The following is a 26,333-nucleotide window of genomic DNA, read 5'->3' as shown; positions in this document are numbered from 1 at the left end:
AAAACTTTTCACATTATTAGCCTAGACTCATTGGACTTACAAAAGAGAAACCAATATAGTTTAAATAAGCACATGCATCTGATTTACAAAATGCTATTTATAAATCCAATTCATTTAAGAAAAATTTTTACCCAGACTATGAAGAGTTTAGACTGTATGAAAAGTTACTTGCTTAGAATAAGTTTGTCTCCTCGTTACTCTACAGTGAATAACATTAAAAAAAATTGCAATTTATTTTAAAGTATGGTTTTTTTTGCAATAAATAAAATGAAGTAGGAGAAAATGGGAACTATAGGACATAGTAAACATGCTTTAAACAACAACAAAAGAATCATAAGCATCAGTTTCACGATGAACCCACTTCCAGATCCTTCGAGGGTTTTTTGCGTGTGGATGTCTGCTATCAGTGCTAATTACAGACATGGAAATGGCAGGAAGCTGGAAGGAGGGAACAGACACACTAAGTCCTGCCGGTATTCCACAAACCTCTTAGCCAAGGTTTCCTGCAGGGGGCGCCAAACCCAAACAAAGGTGGACCATAAAGGTAGGTAGGTGCTCTGGCTAACTGGTCATCCTGTGGGAAAGCTGACTGGAGTCTGACTTTCCAAGTAGATTTTCCAGTGACATCTCCATCTTTGAAATGTTGGCACTCTTTAAATCAGTTTTAAATACTATAAAACCAAAAGAAATGTACCTGTGGGCTGAATTTATCATCGACTCTCAGCCTCTGTCCAGTCTATATATTCTAAGTGATCTTCAGAAAAGGCCTGAAGACCACCAAGAAATGCCCCACACACCTTCCCACATTCCAGGGTCTCCTTGGGTTTTCTTCCATTTTCTTCCCTTTTCTGTGTACCACTAACCCACTGGGCACTGGAACAGGGCACAGGTTACAACTAAGACTATAAGAAACTGGGAGACATCTGTGCGATACATCACAAAATATCTGTGCCTCTGTGCGTCCAGTCCCAACCATGGCCACAGTCTCCATCTTCAGAACACGCTTTCACATAAAGAACTCTCCCTCTAGTGTGTGACAAGAACAAGGGCCTCCACGGTAGGAATCTAAGGAAGTAGATTCTATACTCTACTACAAGTAGACAGTCAGCAAACACTGTTCAATAAAGTCCTCAGTAAACATTTACTAAATAAATTAATAATGCCATCGAGGAAATCAGCACCACTACTCCATTTATATTACCCTTTAGCACTGCCTTGAAAAGCAAATCTTTGCTGGACATCTTTTTTTATTTCTAAAGTGCAGGCATATCTTTTCAATCGTGAAAAGATATAAACGAAACTTTACATGACATCATGTAAATGTATCCATTGTTCAATCTAATTGTCATGAACATAATCTCTATATAACACCTTAAGTAAAATCTAATAGACATTATTATTGTGTGCATGAGTAGCTATCTATTTACAGTAATTCAAATAAAGAATCAAATGTACAACTTTTCATGACAAACAATTTCTTATTTAAATAAAAGTCTAATGATTCAACACCTCCTTTGAATAACAATTAAGCTTAATATAGTATTTAAAAATTTAAGAATAATGGTGCGTGTTAATCATCAAAAGACTGAAGCCAGGGCTGGAGAGATAGATCAGTAGTTAACAGCACTGGCTGCTCTTACAGAGGTTCTCGGTTTGAATCCTGGCACCCACATGGCAGCTAACAACCATCTGTAACTCCATCTCCAGGGAATCCAATGCCCTCCTCTGACACTGCACAACACGGGTGCACTTACATACATGTAGGCAATACATTCATACACATAAAATAAAAATAACTAATAAAATATTTTTTAAAGAGTAAAGCCAATTCTTCATGACTAGAAGAGAGTAGATTTTTGTGTTCGCTATTTCAGTATCCTTGGCCACCAAGAAGGTCAGGTTACTATCTTGTGTTATACCATCTCATTTTTACTGTAGCCATCTGTTTGGTTAAATAGTAACCTTTTATAATCAATCATATGGAAAAGAGGCAATACCCTCAGTATGATAAGTTCACTCATGGAATCAAAATAATATGCTTATAAATCTTCCTGATTGAAAGGATAAACATTCGGTCCTATTTATCTCTATTTAGTAGCCTGGGGGAGGTTTGCAGAATAGGTCTTGGGTTTAAATATGAAAGAAAAAAAATAGTAGGGAAGTTGGAAGTCTTAACTGACCAACAGTATAAGATTACTTTGATAATCATCCAGAAAATGCCACCTTTTACAGTAATTTATACAAATTCTAATATGCATCAGTAATAGAATAAAATGACGCAAATCTGTTTTCTTAATTAAACACACTTCAAAGAATCTAGATCAGACAGGAACTTCAGTACTGTCCAATCCTACCCCACTCTATAAAGAAACTTCTAAGCAAAGATAAAGCAAGAATATTGATTTAGTGTCTTCTAATGTAAAGTCCACTATTATCAAATACTAGCTAGAAAAACCATGTTCTACACTATAAGAAAACCCCAGACAAAAGTCAAATTCCTAAAATGGATACGTACAGATATATGTAATTATTATTTAGACCTTACTATAGTATTCTCCAGTCCACAAAAAAACTTCAGATCTCTCTTGAATGGCTAACTCTCCTGGTGCACTTAAAATATAATTTGACTTTTCATGAATCTCTACACTTGTAAGAAATATATTTGTATCTGTGTTGTACTGGTCACAAATGCACTTGGGCTTTTTACCATTGTGATAGACCCACAGTAAGAAAAGACGGTCCTTGAGGCTAACTGTAAGATTATCAAATGTATTTTCTGTATCTCTCTCAATAATGCTTTCTGTTCATCAATCCATGTTTTCCTGGACAACATGGATAAACAGTCTTGAAGTCCAATCAGCACACACTCAAACATGTGCTGAGTCTTTATTATATACCAAGGACTGTAAGTGCTGCTACACAAAATAATCAAACACATTCTCTGTGCTTTCAGAAGGTTCGAGAGCAGGTAGGAATGACAAGTACCAGTGATAATAATAAGAGAAAATATGAATTTCACCCTATCCTGTGAAAGACTGCACCAGGTAGCTCAATTAATCCTCACAATAGCCGTAGGAGGTAAGAGCTCTTTTCATTTCCATTTTACTCATTAAAAAAAGTTGCGCTAAGTATTGATAAACACCATCTTAGAGGTACATCAGACATAAAGGATAACAGAAAAGGCTGTTTTAAAATTTAAGAAAACAGAATAGAACTGCATTGTTTTTTAAAAAAATAATTTTAGGCCAGGCATGGTGGCGCACGCCTTTAATCCCAGCACTTGGGAGGCAGAGGCAGGCAGATCTCTGTGTGTTCGAGGCCAGCCTGGTCTCCATAGCGAATCCAGGCCAGCTGGGGCTACCCTATCTCAAAAAGATAGGGATACCCTATCTCAAAAAGACCAAAAAAAATAATAACAATTTTAAAAGTTTTTTTTTGTATTTTCCTAACTTCCAAAGCAATTAATTCATGCTGACAGTACAGATGCATGACGCAAATGCAATATGCCATGAAGAGGGACACTTTATGAGCTTAAAGCAAAGTAAATATTTGAGTTGTTTGGTTAAAATTAAGTTCCCATGCCCTTTGGCTCTAGATAATAATCAAATTCCAGATTATTAATTTAATTCTGCTTTTGAGTGAGACAGTGTGGTAGAGGAAATGGGAAGTGTCCAATGTGGGTGAGTGCTCTACCTCAGCTAATAACCACTGGGAGGGAGGGAGTAGACAGTGGGGGAGGGACAGAGACAGTGGGGGAGGGAGAGAGACTGAGGGAAGGAGAGAGACAATGAGGAAAGGGAGAGATACTAAGGGAGAGAGAGACAATGGGGGAGAGAGACGGTGAAGAAGGAGACGGTGCGCGGGAGGACGGGGGAGGGCGTTTAGGAGATCCTCCGGTCAGTCCAGGGCAGTGAACACCTCTTCAGACACAACCACAAGAAGCAAAGATTCAGTGCACGTTTGCTAATGCCATTCTAACGTTCAAGTCACGAAGTCTTGGAACAGCACTACAAACATTGTTGAAGCACAAAAGCAGGTATACTCAGTTAAAGAAAGTGAGTTCAATCAGAAATCACAAAGCCCTACAGAACAGCAGAATCTCAAGGCGGGCAAAGGACACGAACGAATGGACTTGCAAGGCAGACTGAGGAAGATGAACAGAGGTGACAGAGGAGAAATGCGAGAGGCGCCACCGGACAGGTTAGGGAAAGAAAGTGAGCTTCCAGAATTAGAGATTGGCCACAGAGTGATTCAAGGAGGAAGACCAAGCTCACCACTTGGTTTTGGTCACTCCTGTGCTGGCAGGAACCGTATTAGCAGATTTTTGAAGGCAAACATAGACCATAAATAGTTATAGAGACCACTGCCCTCATGACTTTGGAAGTTAAAGAAAGGACACACCTCTAAAGGACACACAAAAACAAGGGGCTAGAAAGATGGCTCTGCAGTTAAGAATGCTTACTGCTCTCTGAAGGACTTGAGTTCAGTTCCCAGCACCGATGTTGGGCAGCTAACAACTGCCTGCCACTCCAGCTCCAGGGGATCCAACGCCCTCTCTCGCCCCCAAGTGTACCTGCATGTTAGGTGCCCATACCCATACCCAGACACACACACACACACACACACACACACACACACACACAAATAAATCTTTTTTAAAAAATAATAAAAGAGAAAAGGAGGAAGTGGGAGAAGAAAAAGGAGAGGAGAGGAAAGGAGAGAGATCAAACAATAATTAAAAGGGAAGAAAAAAACATGGCAAATTGCTTAGGAGAGAATAAACCTAAAATAATAAAAGAGAAAAGGAGGAAGTGGGAGAAGAAAAAGGAGAGGAGAGGAAAGGAGAGAGATCAAACAATAATTAAAAGGGAAGAAAAAAAACATGGCAAATTGCTTAGGAGAGAATAAACCTACGAAGTTTTATAGACTTAACCAATGTCTTCTGGAAGTAGCAATGGGTGTGATTCATGAGCACATGTGGAAACACTGGGTCCCCTCCCCTTTACAGGCCAGGAAGGAATTTGGATTCCTTAAACTTGTGGCCTTTGAGTGCTGAAATCAATACGGCAGGAGGCTGAAGCATGCCTCTAATAGTTCTTTCTGATAGTCAGATGTCTGTGGGAGGCACAGCTCTGTAACTGCTCCAGATGGCAAGGACGAGCCCAGACTCCTGTGCTCTGAGGCCTGCTTGATGCAGTCCTGTGCAGGAGTTCACAGTCCTGCCCAAAGTCTATGAACAAGAGAAGATGCCAGACCAAGCAGCATCCAGACCCCATTCCAGTTTGCTCTATGGACTATACTCATGAACAAAGCCCTGCCCCACCACACACTGACTCCTGCTGTTGATCTGAGCTGGGAGAGAAACAAACTCCACTGGTTATCAATCGGGATGTGTTAAAGGGCAAAATCAAGAGTCTACACCTCCTGAGATAGTAGGACAATGTATTTATGCAATGAAGGACATGTATGCAAGCGTGTCTGTGTTGTGCAGTGCCTGCAGAGGCCAGAAGAGAGTATTTGACCCCTGGAACTGGAGTTACAGATGTTGTTAGCAGCCATGTGGGTGGTAGGATCTGAACTCAGGTCTTCTGCAAGACCAGCCAGTGCTCTTAATCGCTGAGCCATCTCTCCCACCCCACTATTTAACCTTTAAATACACCTTTTGATAGTAAGGTGAAGACATGAAATGATGAAAGAAGGCCAAGAGTTAAGAAAGACCCACCAATGCCCCAATGCACCAGTGATTTCTCACAAAGAGTTCCTAGCTGATTGCACTGCTATGTGCTTAAGATAATGTGCAAACGAGAATTGCAAAAGAGAATCCTTCAGGTAAAGATCCTCCCAGTGACGGTCTATGGATCGCTGGACTGCCCAACAGTGAAACATCCACATTCAGCCCATCATGGATCAGTGGGAATTTCTCTGGAGACAATGAGTCTGCCACGCATGGAAATGGGGGCTTGGAGCAATCTGCTAACAGGTACCGTCTACAGAATAAAGTGGGAGAATGCAGGATGCCATGGCAGTAGGTAAGAACAGCAACAGTTCCAACCCTGCAACTGAAGACATAAAATTAAAGATGGCAGGCTGGAGAGATGGCTCAGTGGTTAAGAGCACTGGCAGCTCTTGCAGAGGACCTGGGTTTGAATCCCAGCACCCACATGGTGGCTAACAACCATCTGTAACTCCAGTTCCAAGGGATCTGACACCCTCTTCTGGCCTCCATGGGCACTGCACAACACAGGTGCACTTACACACATGCAGCAATACACTCAGACACATAAAATTTAAAAAAGTAAAAATTTTTTAAAAATTAAAGATGGCTTCTGTGGAAAAAAAGAATGGGCCTAGAAAATATACTGAGCTAACAGGAGGCTTGTTATATTTATCCAGCAAACACACAAGAAGTTGCAATGTTGAGGCAAAAAGGGAATGAGATGGTTTCTTGGCTTCTAGATCACAGTTATTGGTACATGTTTTTAAGATGAATATTTTTCCCTTTTTTCATGCGTGTGTGTGTGTGTGTGTGTGTGTGTGTGTGTGTGTGTGTGTGTGTGATGGGTGCATGCATGTGTGGGTGGGTGCATGTGAGGCCAGAGGTAGCTGCCGATGTCTTCCTCTATCACTTTTCACCTTATTGTTTTGAAACAAGGTCTCCTGCCAAATCTGAGGCCACCCATTCAGCCAGACTTGCCTTAGGGATCCTCCTGTCTCTGTCTCATGCCTGCCCCTCCCAACCCAGACTGTGTGCCACCACACCAGCTTTTCACGTAAGTGCTGAGGGATCCAAAATCTGATTCTCATGCTTGCCTGGCAAACGCTCTCCTGACTAAGCCATCTCCCCAACCCCAGCATTATTTTTTGAAAATCAAAGTTTCCCTCCATCAATGTGATCAGAATGGAGCTGCCCGGGAAGAGACTGAGATAACCAAAGTCCCAGGCCAGGTGCCAACAGCTGTGAATGATCACAGGGTCTTGGGCAAACATCATCATGTTCTCTGTGTGCTGTGATAAGAAACAAAAAGAAGCTCTGTGCAGTGACCCTGTTCAAGTAAGTGGCAGCAGTGCCTGTCATCAGGAAGGCAGTAGCCAGGTGCTGCTCTCACTTAACAATGGTGAAGTTGTGCCAAGGTTTGTCAACACATAAGAGCACAAGGTCAAGTCATCAACAGCTTGACAGACTGAAAAAATAGCCTCCTACTGACAAAGTTACTTCACAAAAGGCAACCTTTCAAAAGGAGGATGACTTATTAGAGATAATAATGGCAGGTATAAAATAGCTCAAAGAAAGAAATCAAAGTAAACTCCATCTAATCACCTAGATGGTATTTAGGGCAGATCTTTGAAAGTGTATGGGCCAGAGCAAAGTGGGATAATAAATGTGAACCACATTGATGATCCTCCTCCCAAACGTCAGCACTAAGGCATCTTCCTCTCCATTTCTCCAGCTCCCCAACTAAGAACAGGGTACTGCTAGTGGAAAAACCTCCCTCTATGTTTTCCTGTGAGATCCCTTGCACATGTACAAGCTTTCTGGGAAGCAGAGGGAAATAATGAATTAAGGGTCTAGCTTCAAATCCTCTCAGGTAGACAACAGTTAAGCACAGCATCATCAAAGGTCCATGGTGTTTAGGTCTTATTTGGTAAGAATGGTTTCCCTAACCTGGAGAGATGGCTCAGCAGTTAAGAGCACTGACTGCTCTGGCAGAGGACCCAGGTTCAGTTCCCAGCACCCACACGGCAGCTAACAATGTAGCTAAAACTCCAGTTCCAGGGGAATCCAACACCGTCTTCTAACTTCTGTGGGCATTTCATGACACAGGTGCACTTACATAAATGCAGGCAATACACTCATACACATAAAATAAAAATAATAAATATTTTAAAAATTATGTTTTAAAAGAAGAATGGTTTTCCCCCAACAAGACATAAAAGATGGGCTGCAGACAGACTGTGTATGTGGTGCTACTCCAAGGTCCTGTGCAGAAGAGTATCCCACACTGACTTCACCACTGGAGGGTGACTGTTCCCTACGTACCCACAGGTACACAATGTGATTGAACAGTAAAAGCTCTTTTATCTTCACTTTCCTCCCTAGGACAAAAGGTCTGCTATTTTTCTGAACCAATATATGGGCTAGGTTTCAAAGGAGTGGCTTCCGTCTGAGTTCTCGGGTTCTTTGAGAATATCTTAAGAGCCCTGTTGAAAAGCAGGAATGTTTTGACACTCATTCCTCTGTGGAGCTTTTAGATCACCATCATGTGGGGACTTTGTTTGTTTTTTCTGGATCTGCCCAGCAAAGCTAACAAAATTCTGTTTAAGCAGTGTGAATGTAAGCAACTGGAAAGTTCCATGACAGGTTGACAGGAGATCCAAACAGGCCACATTTTGGAAAACATTTTTGGAAGATGGAAACCAATCCCTTGCACTGTCTATCAACCCTGAAGGGACTGGGCCATCCCTGCAGGTCACAGGAAAAGCGCCATCCTCCAAACCTTCTAAAAAGGACAATCTTGAATGAACTCTCACATAAGCAATCAGACTAAATAAAGCAAGGAGTAAAACCCTGTTATGCTTCCCTTAGGCTTCATGTCACACTGGAGAGCCATGTCACACAGAGCCAAGCCAAGTAATGTTAAGTCAAACATTAAAATTAACTCATCATTTCTTTTTAACTTTTCTAATCACGGCTACTGGAATGTTTAAAAGATGCATATGACTATAATATTTATATTAGATAGCATGCTTTCTTTAGATTCTATAATGGTATGTAGAAGGAAGATACGGCCTTCAAGAAATGAGCAGTGGTTTATCATTAGGCTTTAGTAGGTAGTTTTGCTCTGTTAGCCTATCAGAGTATATAAATAGCATTCTGATCATTTCTTTTTAAAGCCTCTTTTAAAGGGCTGGGGAGATGGCTTGGGCATTAAAGCACTTGCCATGCAATCATGAAGAACAGGCCTTGGATCCTCAGAAACTCACGTAAGTGCCAGATGGGCATGGCGGCCTGTTGTAATCCCAGCAGAGACAGGGGATCCCCAGAGACAGCTTTATAACAACACTAGCCATATTGGTAAGCTCTGGGTTTGACTGAGAGACCTTTCCTCCATGAATGAGGTGTAAGAGTGATGGACAATGAGATTCCAGACATCAACCTCAGGCCTCTACATGAATACAGGCACACCACATACACATGAAAAATAAGACGAAAAAAGCTACTTAAATATCAAACAGAGATGCAGTTTTACTAGCTTAGGTTTTGTTTTAGGTTTGCTTTTTTGAATTTTTCATTTATTATATTTATCTTATGTGTATAAGTATTTTAAGTGTTTTGCCTGCATTTATGTAGTGTACCCATGTCACGCAATGCCTGTGGAGGCCAGAAGAGAGCGTCAGATTCCCCTGGAACTGGAATTATTAATGGTGGTTATCCATCAAGTGGGTGCTGAGAACTGAACCTGGGTCCTTTGCAAGAGCAGCCAGTGCTCTTAACTGCTGAGCTGTCTCTCCAGCCCCAGTTTAGTTTCTTGAGAAAGGGTCCTCCTGTAGACCAGGCTGGCCTCAGTTTCAGATCCCCCTGCCTCTGCCTCTCCAGTGCTGGGATTAAAGGCGTGCACCGCCATGCCTGGTTTGGCTTTTGCTTTGTTTTGTGTTGTGGTGTGGTATTTTTGCTTTGTTATGCTGTGCTGTGTTGTGTTGTGTTGTGTTGTGCTTTGTTTTGTTTTTCTGTGGAGACAGGGCCTCTCTCGGTAACCCAGGCCAGCCTTGGAATTTATGGCAGTCTTCGTGTTTCACTTCCCAAGTGCCTGACTTTCTTGAGCCATATGATATATTAAATGTACTTTAGTAAATAAGCGCCTTTGAAAAGACTCATCCTGAATATCCCCAAATCGTCTAAAGCACATTTCACAATCGCTGTCAACAAGACTTTACTCTGAAAACAGCAACACCTTCACTCAAATACTGGCTCCGCTGGAGGAAATAAAGTGCTCAAAGTCAGCTCATTCCCCAGTTTACCAGTGTCAGCTCCCTGGAGCAGGACAAACAAGAGAAAGACATTGCTGGGTGGCAGGCCATGGCAAAGATGGTCCTTTATTCATTTATTCACTAAGCAAACACTTAGGAAATGTCTACCATATGCCAAGCACACTTCCCTTTGTGATTTTTCTACTTGATAAGCCCTGTGGTAGAAAGGATGTTCCATGTGCAAAAAGGACGATGTTTGACAGAAACCTTAAAGGTTCACCGAAGCCGGGTACTCCACCCAGTGCCTGGGGTGTTACTAATTCAGGTGAAGGCAGGACTACATTCTTACAGATGTTTGCTGGCTTCCTTGGTTTGTGGGAATAAAGTTTTGCTAGCTATTTAAGGTTTTTCAATAGCTGTTTTAACTAAGTCTCAACATCACCATGGGTGTGTGGAGAGGGAACATCAACTCATTTTATGTATATGATATTGTTTGTGCCTTACTTTCATTATCTAGCCCACTCCTGTATTGCTCTTGTAACTGAAATGGCCTTCGAAATTGGCCACATATTTTCCTCCATGAGCACATACATGGGGCAGAGATCCAGGGTTTGGGTTTGGGACTTTAAGGGGCACCTGCAACTTATCTTATTTGGAAATTCACACAAAATTAGGTGTGAATAGCACCTTAAAAGATACCCATGCATTGCCGGGCATGGTGGCGCATGCCTTGGACCTAGGGAGGGGCTAGGGAGACCCTGCCAAATAAAAAAAGATACCCATGCATATGGGAGGTCTATAAAACAGATGCTTCATTAGCCTCAAAGAAAATCACCTCAGCTCTATGCTACAGCTATTTGCTTACTACACACACGTAGGGATGGGAGAATCTTGGTATTACTCTTAAAAGAGGCATTATACTAGCCGGGTGTGGTGGTGCACGCCTGTAGTCCCAGCACTTGGGAGGCAGAGGCAGGCAGATCTCTGTGAGTTCAAGGCCAGCCTGGTCTCCATAGTGAGTTCCAGGGCAGCTGGGGCTATAGGGAGACCCTGCTTCAAAAAGACAAAAAAAAAAGGCATTATACTATAAGCACTCTACTGTGTCTTTTTTACACTACGTTGCAGAAATCATTCCAAGATAAACAATATAGCTCAATTCACTTTTTAACTAACGATATAGCATTTTATGACATATCATTGTTTTATCCAATCTTATCCCTTGAAAATATACTGCCCTTTATAATTTTCTGTGGTTTCTTTTCTTCCCTTCTTTTTTTTTTTTAAAGGGGAAAAGATTCTTCTAACACACACACACACACAGGAACAAACATACATGTGCATGCACAAATGCTCTTGCAGTTCACTTTTTTTGGGGTTTTTTGTCTTTTTAAGTCAGGGTCTCCCTGTAGCCCCAGCTGGCCTGAACTCACTATGTAGACCAGGCTGGCCTTGAACTCACAGAAATCCGCCTGCCTCTGCCTCCTGAGTGCTGGGATTAAAGGCGTGCGCCACCATGCCCGGTGCAGTTTACTTTCTAAGATGTATTTTTCATTTTTAAATTTATGTGTGTATGTCTGTGTGTGTACATGCACATGTATGTGGGAGCCCTCAGAGGCTGGAAGACGGTGTCAGATACCCTGGAAGAGAGTCACAGATGGTTGTGAGCTCCCATATATGTGTGTTGAAACCTGAACTCCTGTCCTCGGCAAGAACAAGAAGTGCTTTAAATATTGGGCCATCTCTCTAAGCCCTATGTTTTTATAACTTAAAAGACAATCTGGTAATTTCTAATAAATTGTACTGAAGTTATTAATTTTGGAAGTAACAATTTTATGAATTTAAGACTTTCTATCTAAAAACACAGAGTATGTTTTTCCCCTAAGCTATGCCCCATCTAGAGAGAATTTGAACTCTAGTAAAGAAATTAAAGTTGTATGTGAATGCCACGATGTAGGAAAAATGGGAAGCACAAACTGCAAAACATGAAATTGAATAGGCAGAGGCCTCCAGAGAGGAGATCTGGTGGGTGAAGACTTCGAATTGAAGGTGGGGAGAATTGGGAGAGATGGGGCGCAAGTTCACCCAGGGCAGACACGTTTCAGAATGGCAAGCAAGCATCTGGGAAGGGCTGGGACACAAGTGGTACAGAAGACTCAGGCAGTGAAGTTGCAGAGGGAGGCCATGCACAGCCCAGAAAGCCGGACATGGAGTCCCTCCTCATCTCGGTTTGGGGCCAAGAACTGAACAAGGATACAATGCCATTTTAGGACCTACCAACCAGGCCTGTGGGAAGGGCCAGCCTCAGGGGGAGAGAGACCCTAACAGTGCAGATCTGAGGCCTGAGTCAACAACGTGGCCGCGAAGGGCAAGAGGCAGAACGCATTCTCAGGCACCAGCAACACTCACTAGACTGGGAGGAATGAAAAGGCTGTTTCCAGTGTTGAGCCTGGGGTGGTGAGTAGGATGGCCCACCATTAACACAGAGGAGTGCAACTGAAAGACAAACAGTTTCTCTTCAGACACTCAGCACATTTTCCATGTACGTGGGATATTCAAGCACACATACTCTGGACTCCAGCCCAATCTGGAAGGGCTGTTTCACATTCGAGAGATAGTGATAAGTTTGGTGACTCCCCTGGAGGAAACCCAACAGATGAGTTTATGTCCTAGGAATGTTGGGCCTCCTCACATTCCAACAGGCTCCTCAGCTCCCAGAAAACATTAACTGCTTCTGGTCTCTCCTTGAAAGTATTCAACACCTCCGTGCAGCACAACCCAGAAAGTACAGCCACCGCTAAACACTACGTCTACATCAATGGGAAGCCACCACTAAACACTACGTCTGTGTCACTAAGCAGGCACCACTAAGCACTGTGTTTACATCACTAGTCAGGCATGAGGAAAAAATTGACCAACTCTTGGAACCACGAGCACACACCAAATACCTGAAAATACAGTGCATACCATCAAAAGTATTACAATTTCATCTTAAATACAATTTTACTTTAAAAATAAAAGTAACCTAGAATTTCACTACCAAACTACACTTCAAAATTATCTAAAGGTAAAAAGAGACAGTCAATAAAAGTTTGATCAGAGAATATAAATACAGAATGGTTTTTTCCTAAGTTAAAATTTTGGTGATTCCTGGTTGAAACATAATAACCAAAGCTGACTACTATTTTTTAAACCCACAAAGTTTTTTATTTAGCAGGCAATATTGAGTATCAGATTTTTTTTAATTTTAAAATCAACATAAAATTATGTTCTGCAAAAAATTAAATGTACAAACCTCATAATGTTCATATTCATCCACATCAAATGTCTCAAAGTCAAAAAATCCATGTTGCAATCCCTAAGAGCAGAATTGGATTAGTTCCTTCGTACTACATTGATTAAAATCTACTCATCATTTCTGGGATTCCTAATGAGACTGGTTCCCACTAATCCCAATACAAGAGCTTAACCCTCTGGATTTTTTAAGGCATCTCTAGAAATCACTTTCTAACATTGGAAACTTTGCTTTAATACCATTTTAGGACTGGATCTAAGTACACAGGGTAGTGTGAAAATATATCACATAAAGGATGCCTCTATTCTAATTTATACCAGTTTTATATGCAAAGCTAATAACGTATGTAAAATGGAACATACTAGCAAATTCATAGTTAAAACCTACTGGGTTTTATGATACATTTTACAGAACGTATCACAGTCTCAGACAGAAGAAAAATAAAATATTCTAGGAAAAAAATGCTTTCCTGTTATCACAATGAAATATTTACCAAAAGGGGAACTTTTATTTAGTAGGCTCTAATTATTTAAACTTTACTTTAAAGAATTTGTTTCATAGTATAAGGGTACCCATCTTCATTTACAATTTAGGAGAAAGAACTGATTTATTTTTTAATAACACAGATAAAAACTTCATACTCTTCTTTGTAACAATGACAAAACTTTTAACACTTATCTATCTTCTTCATATCTAATATTTTCAAGAAGAAAAGAGTATTTTTCTATAAACCAGGATTACAAATTACAACAGAATATAAAAATGATAGGTACATTTATAAGTCATTTAAAATAGAAAAGGAAACAAGCATGCCAAGCTCATGTTTGCTTCAAAATATAGAACTCAGACCCTCTACACTGGAAACACTAAGTTAACTTACAAAACAAATTCCTAGGCCTCATCCCAGAGCTATTAAATCAGATTCTCTGGGTCTAGGGCACAAGACTAACATTTTAGATATTTATTTATTTATGTAGTTACTTATTTACTTACTTACTTACTTACTTTCTTACTTATTTACTTACTGATTATATGAAACAGGGTCTCATGTAGCCCAGGCTGGCCTTGAACTAGCTATGTAGCTAATGACAACCTAAATTTCTGATCATCCTGCCTCTACCTCCTGAGTACTCAACTACAGGCCTGCACCATCACACCCAATTTATGTGGTGCTGGGGTTCAAACCAAGGCCATCACATATGCTAGGCAAGCCCTTTACCAACCCCAGAGGCTCATCCCCAGCCCTAGCATCAGCATTTTCAACATGCTTTCCCAGGTGATTCTTAAGAGTGCTAAACTCTGACAATACTGACCAGCTAGACAATTCCTACAAAATAAACGGAACCCATTCTTAAAAAAAAAAATATGGAGCTGGAGAGATGGCTCAGTGGTTAAGAGCACTGGCTGCTCTTACAGAGGACCTGGGTTCAATACCCAGCACCCATATTGTAGCTAACAGCCATTTGTAACTCCACTTCCAGGGGATCCGACGCCCTCTTCTGACCTCCACAGGCATTGCATGGCACGGATGCATCCTCTCACATGCAAGCAATACACTCATACACATAAAATAAAAATAATAAAATCTTTAAATAAAAAAAAATTATATGTATGAGTGTTTCGCCTGCATGTACGTGCACCACATGGGTGCAATGCTTGTGTAGATCAGAAGAGGGCATCGGATCCCCTGGAACTGGAGTTATAGATGCTTGTTAGGCCCCATGTGGGCGCTGGGAATGGAACCCAGATCTGCTGCAAGAGCAGCCAGTGCTCTCAGCTGCTGAACCATCTCTCCAGCCCCATAGAACACATTCTTCAAATTGTTTCACCTTTTACAAAGTAACTTAGTTCAACCTTACATCCTTTTCCAGAGAAAACAGTGAGAAAAATAATACTCTAAACAGTCTACTTTTCCCCTCTATCTTTAAACTGTCTCTGTGTGCTCATATAACCACAAACATTGTGTGGTGACAATGGCAATACATCAAAGTCAGAAAACTATCCTCCCCTGAAAGCAAAAATGTGGGCATGTTCTGTATACAGTGCCATAAGGATATGCACTCAGTGCCACAAAAATAGCCCAGCATATGTCACCTTAAGTCAGGGAGCCAACAGGTCTCAGGAAAAGATATTAAGTAACATATCAGATCCTTTAAATCTCATCTGTACTTGAGGGCACTCCAACATGAAGAAAAATATGTTTTAGAAAAGCCTTTATTCATGACTAAAGTCACACCTTTCCGGTATGGCAAGGAAGGATGTCATAAATCTCTATATTGAGATGCCATTACCGTAACAATGAGCAGAGATTTTCCAGTGGAAACTGTGAATCTCATAAGCATTGTAAAAGAAACAGCCTCTATCAGATGAACAGAGAGACAAAGTAATAACAACCATATAATAAATACCCCCCCAGCACATGCTATAAATGCTGTAATTATGGGTTATGTGTGTAACTTCCTTATAAGAGCTCTAGACTACCATTCATGGAAGTGTACTTTGGCTATACTGTTTGCAGTAGGGGAAAGGGGAGAACATCTCCCTAGTTTTATTTAAACAAACAAACAACAACAAAAAAGAAAACTTTTAAGGTTTTTGAAAGTTTAAAATCATTTAAGAATGAAATAGCAAAATCAGAAACAGACACACATAAATATCACATTTATACTGACTTTTTTCAAAACAAAGCCCATTTTATATCACACCAGCCAGAATCACTACTGATACTAAATTCATAGCTGAATGGGTCTTTATGTAACGCACACATTTCTGACAAATCACAGCTGTGTGTTCACCATGTAACTGTATACTCTGAGCCTTCTATAGAATCCATGGTCTAGTTTGCATGGCTTCTCAGCTTGTAATTAAACATGTTCCAAGTCGTTTAACTTTTCCATAACTAAATAACTATGCCTAATTAACTAACTTTACAGTGCATCAAATCACCCAGAGGTATTGTACAAGCACACACCACAGGGTCCCACCCCCAGAATTTAGGATTCAGTTCCATCTGGTGCAAGGCCAACTGACTGAGAGCAGTGGCTTAGATAACTTCCCGTCCCTCCCACACTAAGATCTAGCTTGATAATGAAGAGAAATGGGTGAAAAAGCATTGGGGGGGGGGGTCATCAGCTAAAGTGGTAATTTGCCCCAGGACACAAATAGCTGAAGTGAGAAAGGGAGTCTCTTCCACTTCCCTGCCCAACTACCCAATTCTTCTTCCACTTTCCTGCCCCAGTGGCCTGACTGAATACAGGGGTCCTGTAGTAGTCAAGTGACTGGTTCCAGGAACCTCCCAGATATCAATAACTACAGATGCACAAGCCCTAGGTATTAAATTAAATGGCATAGTATTTCCAAGTTACCTATGTACATTCTCCTGTAGGCTTTATGTTACCTCTAGAATACTTCTAATGCCTGACAGATTGTAAATACCTGATATACCATGTTGTTTGTGACTAATGATAAGGAGGGGTCCTGTATGTGCTCAATACAGAGGCACATTCCCCACTTCCAAATATTTTCAATCTGAGGTTGAGGGAATTCGTGAATAAGGAACCCACAGAGGAAGGAGGATGAGAGAGAGTAATGGGGGGATAACAAAATACATTATATACATGCATGAAATTGTCAAAGAATTTTTAAATTAAATTTAAAAATGAAATAACCCACTGAAACTGAGAACTGATTATATCTTACAAATCAAGCCATCATTCAGAAAAATGAAACGCTTTCTGCCCCTAAGCTTCCAGCTCTTTCCAAGAACAGAAAAGAGTTATTCCTTTTCCAATTATTGGACCAACAACAGCAAAAGAGTGATGTCGTTACCTTTCTGATTCCTTGTAAGCAGTCAAGGATGGTGAGATTGTAAGTGCAATTTCCAAAGGAAGCATCCCTACGAACACAAATAAATGTAACATTAAAAACTTGCATCCAAATTTTCAAATAATAAAAGATTAAGTCAGTTGGACACGCTGGCTGGGTTTCATCGCTGTCAGGGTGGTAAGCTTAGGTAAGCAGAACCTACTAGAAGAACTTCTGAAATTGCCGGCCTCAAATTTGTAGTGATAGTCCTGCTTCTGTTTCCCAAGTGCTGGGATTGCAGGCTGTGTCACAGAACACCCAGTTCCTGACTGCTCTTAACAACGGTGAACTGGGCAGTTTGACTAAATAAAACAGTCATCACTACATGAGTATTCTAGCAGGGGAACAACCTCCTATCAGGAACATGGTGACCCCAATCATAAAAAGACAAGAGGGAAGGGGCTGCATATGCAGCCCCAGCAGTTGTTTTGCGTGTAAACGCCATCTCTCCCCTGCTTTTAAAAAAAAAGTAAAATACAGTCAGCATTTCCAACAATATCCTCAGAGTCACTAGGATTCATAAAAACCCCTAACACACCATCAAAATGCTCTCAAAAAGAATAGGAACTAAAAATAATAAATAAAACTTTAAAATTGAAAAAAAAATTAGATCTATTACACTGAAAATTGAGGGACTGGGACTTTTTTTAGAGCAATTTAGCAGATCTGCTTCAGGGAACCCAACACTCAAGTATCAAGTTCAGGTCAGTTAAGCAAGAACTGGCCCTGGAGCTTTAACACTAGCAATGTTCCAAGGTGCCTAACACAAGAAACTTGACCCCAAGTCTCTCAATCCCTCAACTGGGGCCCTGCTGCTGACCCAAGAAACAGAGCTGTCCAGCACCTAGCCTGGCACAGTCAAATGCTCAAAACAAGGTTGGCTCAAGGGCAGCGTCAGGAGGATGTTTCACAGGAAGAACACAACCTTTGAGGGCTTTCACATAATTAACATTAAACAAAGTTTTCTATCACCAAACACCAAAGGGAACTTGAGCCCATGAGTTAAAATGCAACTGCATCACCACTGACTTTCAGCATCCAATAGCCAAACATAAAAATAGAGACCTAACAGCAGTTTAACAGAAATGTTTTTTAAGTCCTCACTCTCTCCATCAGCCCATGTAAACAGGAAGGGCTATTCCAGGCCCTGAGTCTGGTTTTAAAAGGGGTTGTATTGCTTTTGTGATGTTGTCGTTAAATACCACCTGAACTCACAGTGCAAGTGAAAACGAAACAGCTCACTTTCCAGCTCTCTGGAAAAGATGCACACCATATATTAAGAAGCTGATTTTAAAAACTGTGCCAAAGAAGTAGATAGAGATCTAAGAAGAAATACTAGTTTACAGAAATATGCATTCCACTGCACATACTTGTCTCTTTAGGGTAAGAGTTCAGAATCTTTGGGCCATGCACTTTATTTATTATTTTCATTTTATGTGTATAAGTGTATTGCCTGCATGTGTGTTAAGCGTACCCATGTTGTGCAATTCCCGAGGAGGTCAGAAGAAGGTACTGGATCCCATGGAACCGGAGTTACAGACAGTTGTTAGCTGCCATGTGGGTGCTGGGATTTGAACCCGGGTCCTCTGCAAGAACAGTCAGTGCTCTTAACCGCTGAGCCATCTCTCCAACCCCATCATTATATATTTTTAAAATATAAAATAAAATACATAAGACAAACAGAAACAATTTAATTGTTTGAACAACATTACCAAAATACAAAAGCAGAATTTATAATGCCTTAGTAAATACTTCTTAACTGAGATATGAGAGGATCTGGCAGTGTTGTGTGTTTGCCTGGCATGCACAAGCTCCTGGGTTCAATTCCCTTACCATCCTCAAGATCTAGCACAGATTTGGTAACTGCTATAATTTTCAAGAAGGAATGGGTATAAATAATATCTTATAAACTGGAAGGTGAGTGAAAATTAAAATATACCTTGTTTTTCTTATCCAAATTCACTGACTCTAAATTCTCTTTGCAAATCTGGGTGTAAAAACTACTGCTTTAGATTTTTTTTCATTTTAAAAAAAGCTTATCAGGGGATTTAGCTTGGTTGATAAAACGCTTGCCTTGTATATAAAAACCTGAGTTGGATTCTAAGAACGCATGGAGAGACAGAGACAGACAGAGAGAGAGAGAGAGAGAGAGAGAGAGAGAGAGAGAGAGAGAGATCCAAGCCTCCTGTGATGCAGAACACACTTGTGAATTCTTGCACTGGGGAGGCAGAGACAGGCTACAGATGGAGTCAGGATCCTTGGGGCTCGCTGGCCAATCAGCCTAGCCAATTTGAAGAGTTCTAGACCAGTGAGCATCCCTTTTTTTTTTTTTTTTTTTTTTGTAAAAAGTGGATGGTATTTGAGAAAGGAGACCTGAGATTGTCCTCTGGCCTCCACACATACGCTCTCACACATGCACAAGCACCTGAACACACATGTACACACACACACACACACACACACACACAGAGTTTCCTTGTATTTAAAAGGAGCATAAAAAGTAATCAAGAAACCCAGAGGTCCTTATACCTCAAATATATCTCCACCCCTAGACTCAGCTAAACACATTTACAAATATGACTTCTCAGAAAGAGCCACTGTTGAGACTGCCAGGACTTCTAGTATGTTCCAGCCCCACTGTCACCAGTGACTGACAAGAGAGCCCTGGTGAATCTGCAGGCATACAGCACTCAGGAGGACAGTTAAGAACCCGTGGACAGCACTGGGACACAATGCAGTCACTGCAGGCTGGAAAGATAGAAGTTTACAAACTGAAATAGAATAAAGGAAGAAAAATCAAATCTATCCTCCAACTGAGGAATGGAGGTAAGTCTTGAGAGCCTACTGTGTCAGGTGACTTCAATAAATCCTCATGTGTGCCAGGTAACCACAACAGGATCCCAAACCTTACCCACAAACTGGGCAAGAGAAAAATGGCTTACTAGGAGCATCTGGCCATGCACACAGCAAGAAAGTAAATAGGACAATGAAGGGTCAAAGCAAACACACAAACAAAAGCTATAAATTCTTTGGGGCAGAGGAACAGAAAAGGTAAAAGATTCTATACATACATCTACCCATAATCCCATTAACTCCTGTTAAAGGTGTTCTTCAGTCAGACGTGGTGGCACACACTTTTAATCCCAGCACTTGGGAGGCAGAGGCAGGTGGATCTCTGTGAGTTCAAGGCCAGCCTGGTCTATATAGTGAGTTCCAGGACAGCTGGAGCTACAGGGAGACCCAGTCTCACAAAGACCAAAAATTTTTTAAAAAGTGTTCTTCAAAATCAAGCAAGACAGAAGAAATAAGAGACAGGACAAGGGAAAAAAGGTAAAATCTTGAAAGTTAGAAAACAGATGACTATTAGGAAACAGATTAGAAAACAGAGGGGACTACTAAACAATTAATGGGAAAAATTCTCAAGAGGCTGGAGAACTGGCCATACTGGGTCCTTCTGGAAGTGAGAAGAGGAAGAAATGACTCAACTGAGATTTGAAAGTTCATTAAAGAAGTTGAAAGATCTTACTTGACAAAAGCAATGTTACCTCCCATTTTATAAATCAGTCTTCCCCGTTGATTGTCCTCAACCCTGAAGTACAATGGAAGAGTGAGGACCATTCGTAAGCAGAACAAATGCCCCTAGAAGGCATCAGGACACCTACCCAACACAAGGTGCAGACTTGAGTTGGAAGAGCCCATGCCCAAAAAAAGGTCCCTTCTGGCTCTGAATTACATCATTACGAGCACTCTGCTTTCTTTCTATTCCATGTCTCTCCTCACTCCTTCAGGACAGAAGTTAAACATTTTCAAGTCTTTCCCATCTTTCTTTTTTTTTTTTTGGTCTTTTTAAGTCAGGGTCTCCCTAAAGCCCCAGCTGGTCTGGAACTCACTACGTAGACCAGGCTGGCCTCGAACTCACAGAGATCCACCTGCCTCTGAATCCCAAGTGCTGGGATCAAAGGTGTGCGCCACAGCACCAGGCTCTTTCCCATCTTTTAAAAAGAGTGAGTCATCCAGAACTTTCTGAATTCCATGTTTCCCTCTAGCTACCATTTAGCTACCACTTTCTTGCTGATTCTCTCTTAGAAACAAGACATCTCAGAGCTGGAGAGCTGGCTCAGGGGTTAAGAGCACTTGCTGCTCTTATACAGGATCCAACTTTAGTTCCCAGCACCCACATGGTGGCTAACAAATGCCTATAACACAGATACACACACACATACACACACACATACACACAGAGAGAGAGAGAGAGAGAGATAAAATTAACATATTTTATTGTTTTATTGAATTTCTGCAAATTTCATACAATATATTTTATCATATCTAGGCCCCCTCCCCTATCTGCACCCCTTCTATAGCTCCCCACCAGATTTCATGTACAGACATATCTTTTTAAAAAAAAAAATCTCTAAAGAACTGCTTGGTTTTAGTAGGCTCACAGTGTTGTACAATCCCATCACCATTCATTCCAAACATTCTTACCACACCCCCAGAAATTCTATTCATCTGCAGCCACAGTTCCTCTCCCTCCTGCTCCCCAAGCCCCCTGGCAACCACTCATCTACTTCTCTCTCAAAATTTACTTGTTCTAAGTCCAGGGAACATTCCACAAACATCAACTCACCAATAAGCCAACAAGAAGGAACCCCCTCCTTTGAATACTCTCTTCCCTGCTCCCTAGGATTTTGTTTATACTTCTCTCAACATTACTCCCCTAAACCCTTTTCAAAGTTATCCTTTGAAGTCTTTAAAGGTGAAATCTGCAAGGTGAAAAGCCAGCCCTGAGCTCCAGGCATTGCAGACCCTCCGTCTAAACTTGAAAATGCATCAACATGTTATGTAGCAGCTTCCTACAAGATAAAACCTTCCATCTTGGGAGGAAGCTTGTTAAGACACCAGATGTTTTAAGGGAAGGTAAAATGTTCCATTATGCAGGGAAGCTTTTTTAAAAAAATTTATTTATTTTTGGTATTTTTGAGACAGGGTCTCCTTGTAGCCACAGCTAGCCTGGATTCGGTATGGAGACCAGCTGGCCTCAAACTCACAGAGATCCACCTGCCTCTGCCTCCTGGGGTGCTGGGATTAAAGGCATGTGCCACCATGCCTGGCTAAATTTATCTTTAATTCTGTGTAACAGTTAGCTTGGGTGGGGATAATGTGCACATAAGTGCAGGTGCCAGCAGAAGAAGCTAGAATTAGGTGGTTGTGAACCTGTGAACCTCCTAACTTCATTGCTGGGAACTGAGCTAGGGTCCTCTATAAGAGCAGTAAAGTGCTCTTAACCACTGAGCCATCTCTCCAACCCCAGGAAGCTCTCAAGTTTAAGAAGTAAATAACTCAAAAGTTTCTTGGGGTCTCTGAAAGTGTCTAAACACACTAGCCCTCCCTCCCCCAGCATATATAAGCAGTAAGGGCTGCTGGGTGACGCTCTCAGACAAGCTAAGCTGCCTAGAAGAAATGCTGTCCGACTTGTTGAGCTGCCTACAACATGTGCATTGTGCTCCAGGTTCCTGACTTCTGTGAGCTGTCACCCATGCTGGGATGGGCTTTGGGTGATACAGCTGTCTTTGGCTCATTTCTGCTCCTATAAGTAACCCCAATAAAATCCATTGGTTCATCAAGTTGGACTTTGGTGGTATCCTTATTTTGGTGTGTCATTGCTGAGGTGATTACATGTTTGTTCATGTCTCCCTGGGTACAGTGTCACACAACACAGCATCACCTGGGTAGTTCCTTAAACACAGATTGCTATGCCACCTCAAGTTTCTGAATTAATAGGTCTAAGGTAAGGCCTGAGACCTTTTAGTTTTAACAAACACTCAGCTGGTGCTGCTGACAGGAGGGAGCACAATCAGCAAATACTGTCCTAGATAATCTATAAATTACATTTATCCAACGGGTCTCAAATTCTCTCTCTAGCACAAACATGTTAGAACTCCAAAACAGCGTATCAGCCAGGTGTGGTGACACATGCCTGTAATTTCAGTACCCAGGAGGCTAAAGCAGGAGGTTTGCAGTAAGTTTGAGACCAATCTAGGCTATATAGCAATATCTTGTCTCCAAAATAAAGCCCTAAAAATATTTTCAAATAGTATGACTAGCCACCTATATTTGGGTACCTCAAATTCACAGTGTAAGAAAATTTTCTTGGGCTCAGGATGTAGCTCAGCTGATAGAAAGCTTACCTAGCGTGCACAAGGCCCTGAGTTCGATCCCCAGCACCACATAAAGGTGGGCATGGTGGGACACACTTGCAATTCCAGCACTTCAGAGGTGGAAACAGAAGGATCAGAAATTCAAAGTCATCCTCAGCTATATAATGATTTCAAGGCCAATCTGAACTACATGAGACAAATTCTTTCCCCCAAACCAACAGCAACAATTACCTTGTTCTGGCCTGTCCTTCCTAAGTAAAATACAACTTTCAGCATCACTCAAGCTAGCCCCTTCATCCTGCCTGCATCACTGTGTTTCAGCCCCTTTATCCTGGCTGCATCCTCTTGGATGTCCTGAACACAGTATACTCTCCAGCTCTCCTGCCATGGCCATTCTTAGCAGTTCTTCATGGCAGTCAGTGTCTTTGAAGAGCACATCTCTTTACTGGCATCCTAGTTGTCCTCAAGGTGAAATTTAAACCCTCCACAGGACTACAGCCCCTTGAGTGACTGGCCTTACGTCTCTCAGCCTCCTAGCTCCAGCTCCCCTCACTAGATGTTCACCTAGAGCAGCCTTCCTTGTGGAATTCAAATCAAGTCACATCAGGGTCTCCCTGGAACCTTTGCCAGATGTGTGCCTAGGATGTCCCCCTCATCCTTCCAATGGCTCAACACAAAGACCATGGCTCCCATGGAGGTCCCCATCCCTACTCGGGCTAGATCAGGGCTCCAGGCTCCTGTCCCTTGTCCTTGGACTTAACTACAATTTGAAATTACATCCTGATATGCTTGTTTTGATTCCCTGCCTCTATCTCTATAATAGTATTCGATGTATACATTTATTGTTCATCAGTGTCTCCTTAGCATGGACACAAAATGTCTGTAAGCACATGTTTAAAATGAATAACGAAGCTTTTTTTTGTTGACTCAAGTAGCCTAATGCCTTATTTCTCAGTAGCAAGAATGGTTTTCTTTGCATTTATTCCGATTACCTTTTGCCCATTTACTATTATTTTCTCCTTTTCTCTTTACCAAAGAGTGTTGACTGAACAAAGCTAAAAGCAGTGAAACTAAACATACTTTCCTCTTCCTCTGTCACATGGTATAAAGTACATGGCTTTAACGTTCATGCCTTAGAGAAGCTACAAAGAAGTTTTAGAGTTCAGTCATAATAACAATGCATGAAAATACCTAAACTCTTGCAGTTTTTGCTGAAGTTATTGATCCCAATTTTTTTCCTTAACTCCTGGTTTGCTTTTCATTCATTCATTCATTCATTCATTCATTCATTCATTCATTCATTCATTCATTCATTCATTCATTCATTCATTCATTCATTCATTCATTCATTCATTCATTCATTCATTCATTCATTCATTCATTCATTCATTCATTCATTCATTCATTCATTCATTCATTCATTCAATTTATTGCCCCAAAAGCTGACTGAGGAGACGAGAACATGTTGCATTTTTCCCACCGGAAGGAAAGGACAAATGGACTAACAAATACAGGAATGCCTCTGATCTACACGTGCTTTGAGTGAATGACTCTGCAAATTTTCTGGATTGTAAGTAGTTAGGAAACATGAAAATATTTGGAAAGCAGAGGTTGGAAAGGATCTTAAAAGTTATCTAAGAACTCTTCTAAGCAGTGAACTGAATCCCAATCCTTACAATCACAAGACTGTGAGCTTCTTTTTTAAAAAAATATTTTATTATTATTTTTATGTGCATGAGTGTATTGCCTGCATGTATGTGAGTGCACCCGTGTCATGCAATGCCACGGAGGTCAGAAGAGGGCTTCAGATTCCCCTGGAATTGGAGTTAAGGACGGTTCATAGCCACCATGTGGGTGCTGGGAATCAAACCCGGGCCCTCTGCAACAGCAGTCTGTGCTCTTAACCGCCGAGCCAACTCTCCAGCCCCCAACTGTGAGCTTCTTAAAGACAGAAAATGTGTTCTTTGTGTGCCCAGAGAATAGTACCATGCAATGTACAGAGCCATGCAGTATATGTTGAACAAATGAAGGAATGAATAAATGATAGGCACACCAGGAGTTCATAAAAGTTTTCCTGGACACCTCTAGTTGCTGGGAACTACTGATCTTTCAAAGAAAAAAGTTTAAAATATATATTTATTATTTTTATTTTAGGTGTATGAATGTGTATTGCCTATATGGATAGAAGTGCACCCATGTTGTGCAATGCCCAAGGAGGTCATAAGAGGGTGTTGGTTCCCCTGAAACGAGAGTCACGATGGTAGTTAGCCACCATGTGGGTGCTGGGAATCAAACCCAGGTCCTCTACAATAGCAGCCAGTGCTCTTAACCACCAAGAGCCCTGAAAAAAAGTTATTTTTTTTTAACTACATGAGGGGAGGGAGAGATGGCTCAGCAATTAAGAACACTGGCTGCTAGCACCCACATGGCTGCTAACAACCACTGTAACTCCAGTTTCAAGGGATCTGATGCCCTCTTCTGGTTTCCATGGGCACTGCACACACGGTGCACTTACATGCAGGCAAAACACTCATACACATAAAAATAAATCAAAGAAAAGGGGGATGACTGGAAGACTGAGAATTAGATGGAGGAGGTGCACGAGGTTCAAAAAGTGGTGGTTTCCTTAGAATTTCTTTTTTTTTCTCTTGATAAGGTTGTATATCTAGTCTAATTTAATTCCAAAGAGTTAAATGCTTGATCTGAACCATTTCTAAACAGCAACTTAATTATCAGTTTCTTTCCCAAGATTCTGAATCAAGTGTACCATGGTTGGGATACTGGGGGATGATATTTCTGAATAACATTTTAAAAGTCCATAAATTTGCTTTGATAATGTATTGGCACCAATTTCTTTAAATAAACTCATTAATTCCTGTTTATGTACATGGGGGAAAAATATTGGCTCATGAATGACTTTAAATTTTTGGTGCATTATATATATATTATATATAATATATATATATTATATATATATATGCATGTATACATAACAATAATAATAAAGAAGAAGACAAGAACCTGAGAGGAAGGTGGGGGGACATGGGAGGACT

The 26,333-nt window shown here is 41.1% G+C and overlaps 1 protein-coding gene across 5 annotated transcripts in view; it reads right to left on the bottom strand.

Annotated features, from left to right (window-relative positions):
- The window catches only part of Cdc14a (cell division cycle 14A), a 190,900-nt gene that overhangs the window by 80,218 nt on the left and 84,349 nt on the right, over positions 1 to 26,333 (bottom strand). For all 5 annotated transcript variants that reach the window (XM_017800531.2, XM_017800530.2, XM_029568156.1 and 2 more), the window contains 2 exons: positions 17,087 to 17,153; positions 13,259 to 13,321 (listed from right to left, as the gene is read on the bottom strand). In XM_017800531.2, the coding sequence (XP_017656020.1) occupies positions 13,259 to 13,321; positions 17,087 to 17,153 (130 nt within the window). The remainder of the gene's footprint in view (positions 1 to 13,258; positions 13,322 to 17,086; positions 17,154 to 26,333) is intronic.

The sequence above is a fragment of the Nannospalax galili genome, unplaced genomic scaffold (genome assembly GCF_000622305.1).
Source record: "Nannospalax galili isolate Female #2095 unplaced genomic scaffold, S.galili_v1.0 scaffold2280, whole genome shotgun sequence".
Lineage (NCBI taxonomy): Eukaryota > Metazoa > Chordata > Mammalia > Rodentia > Spalacidae > Nannospalax > Nannospalax galili.
Note: the sequence above shows the minus strand (reverse complement) of the source record. Positions and strands in the feature narration are given on the sequence as shown.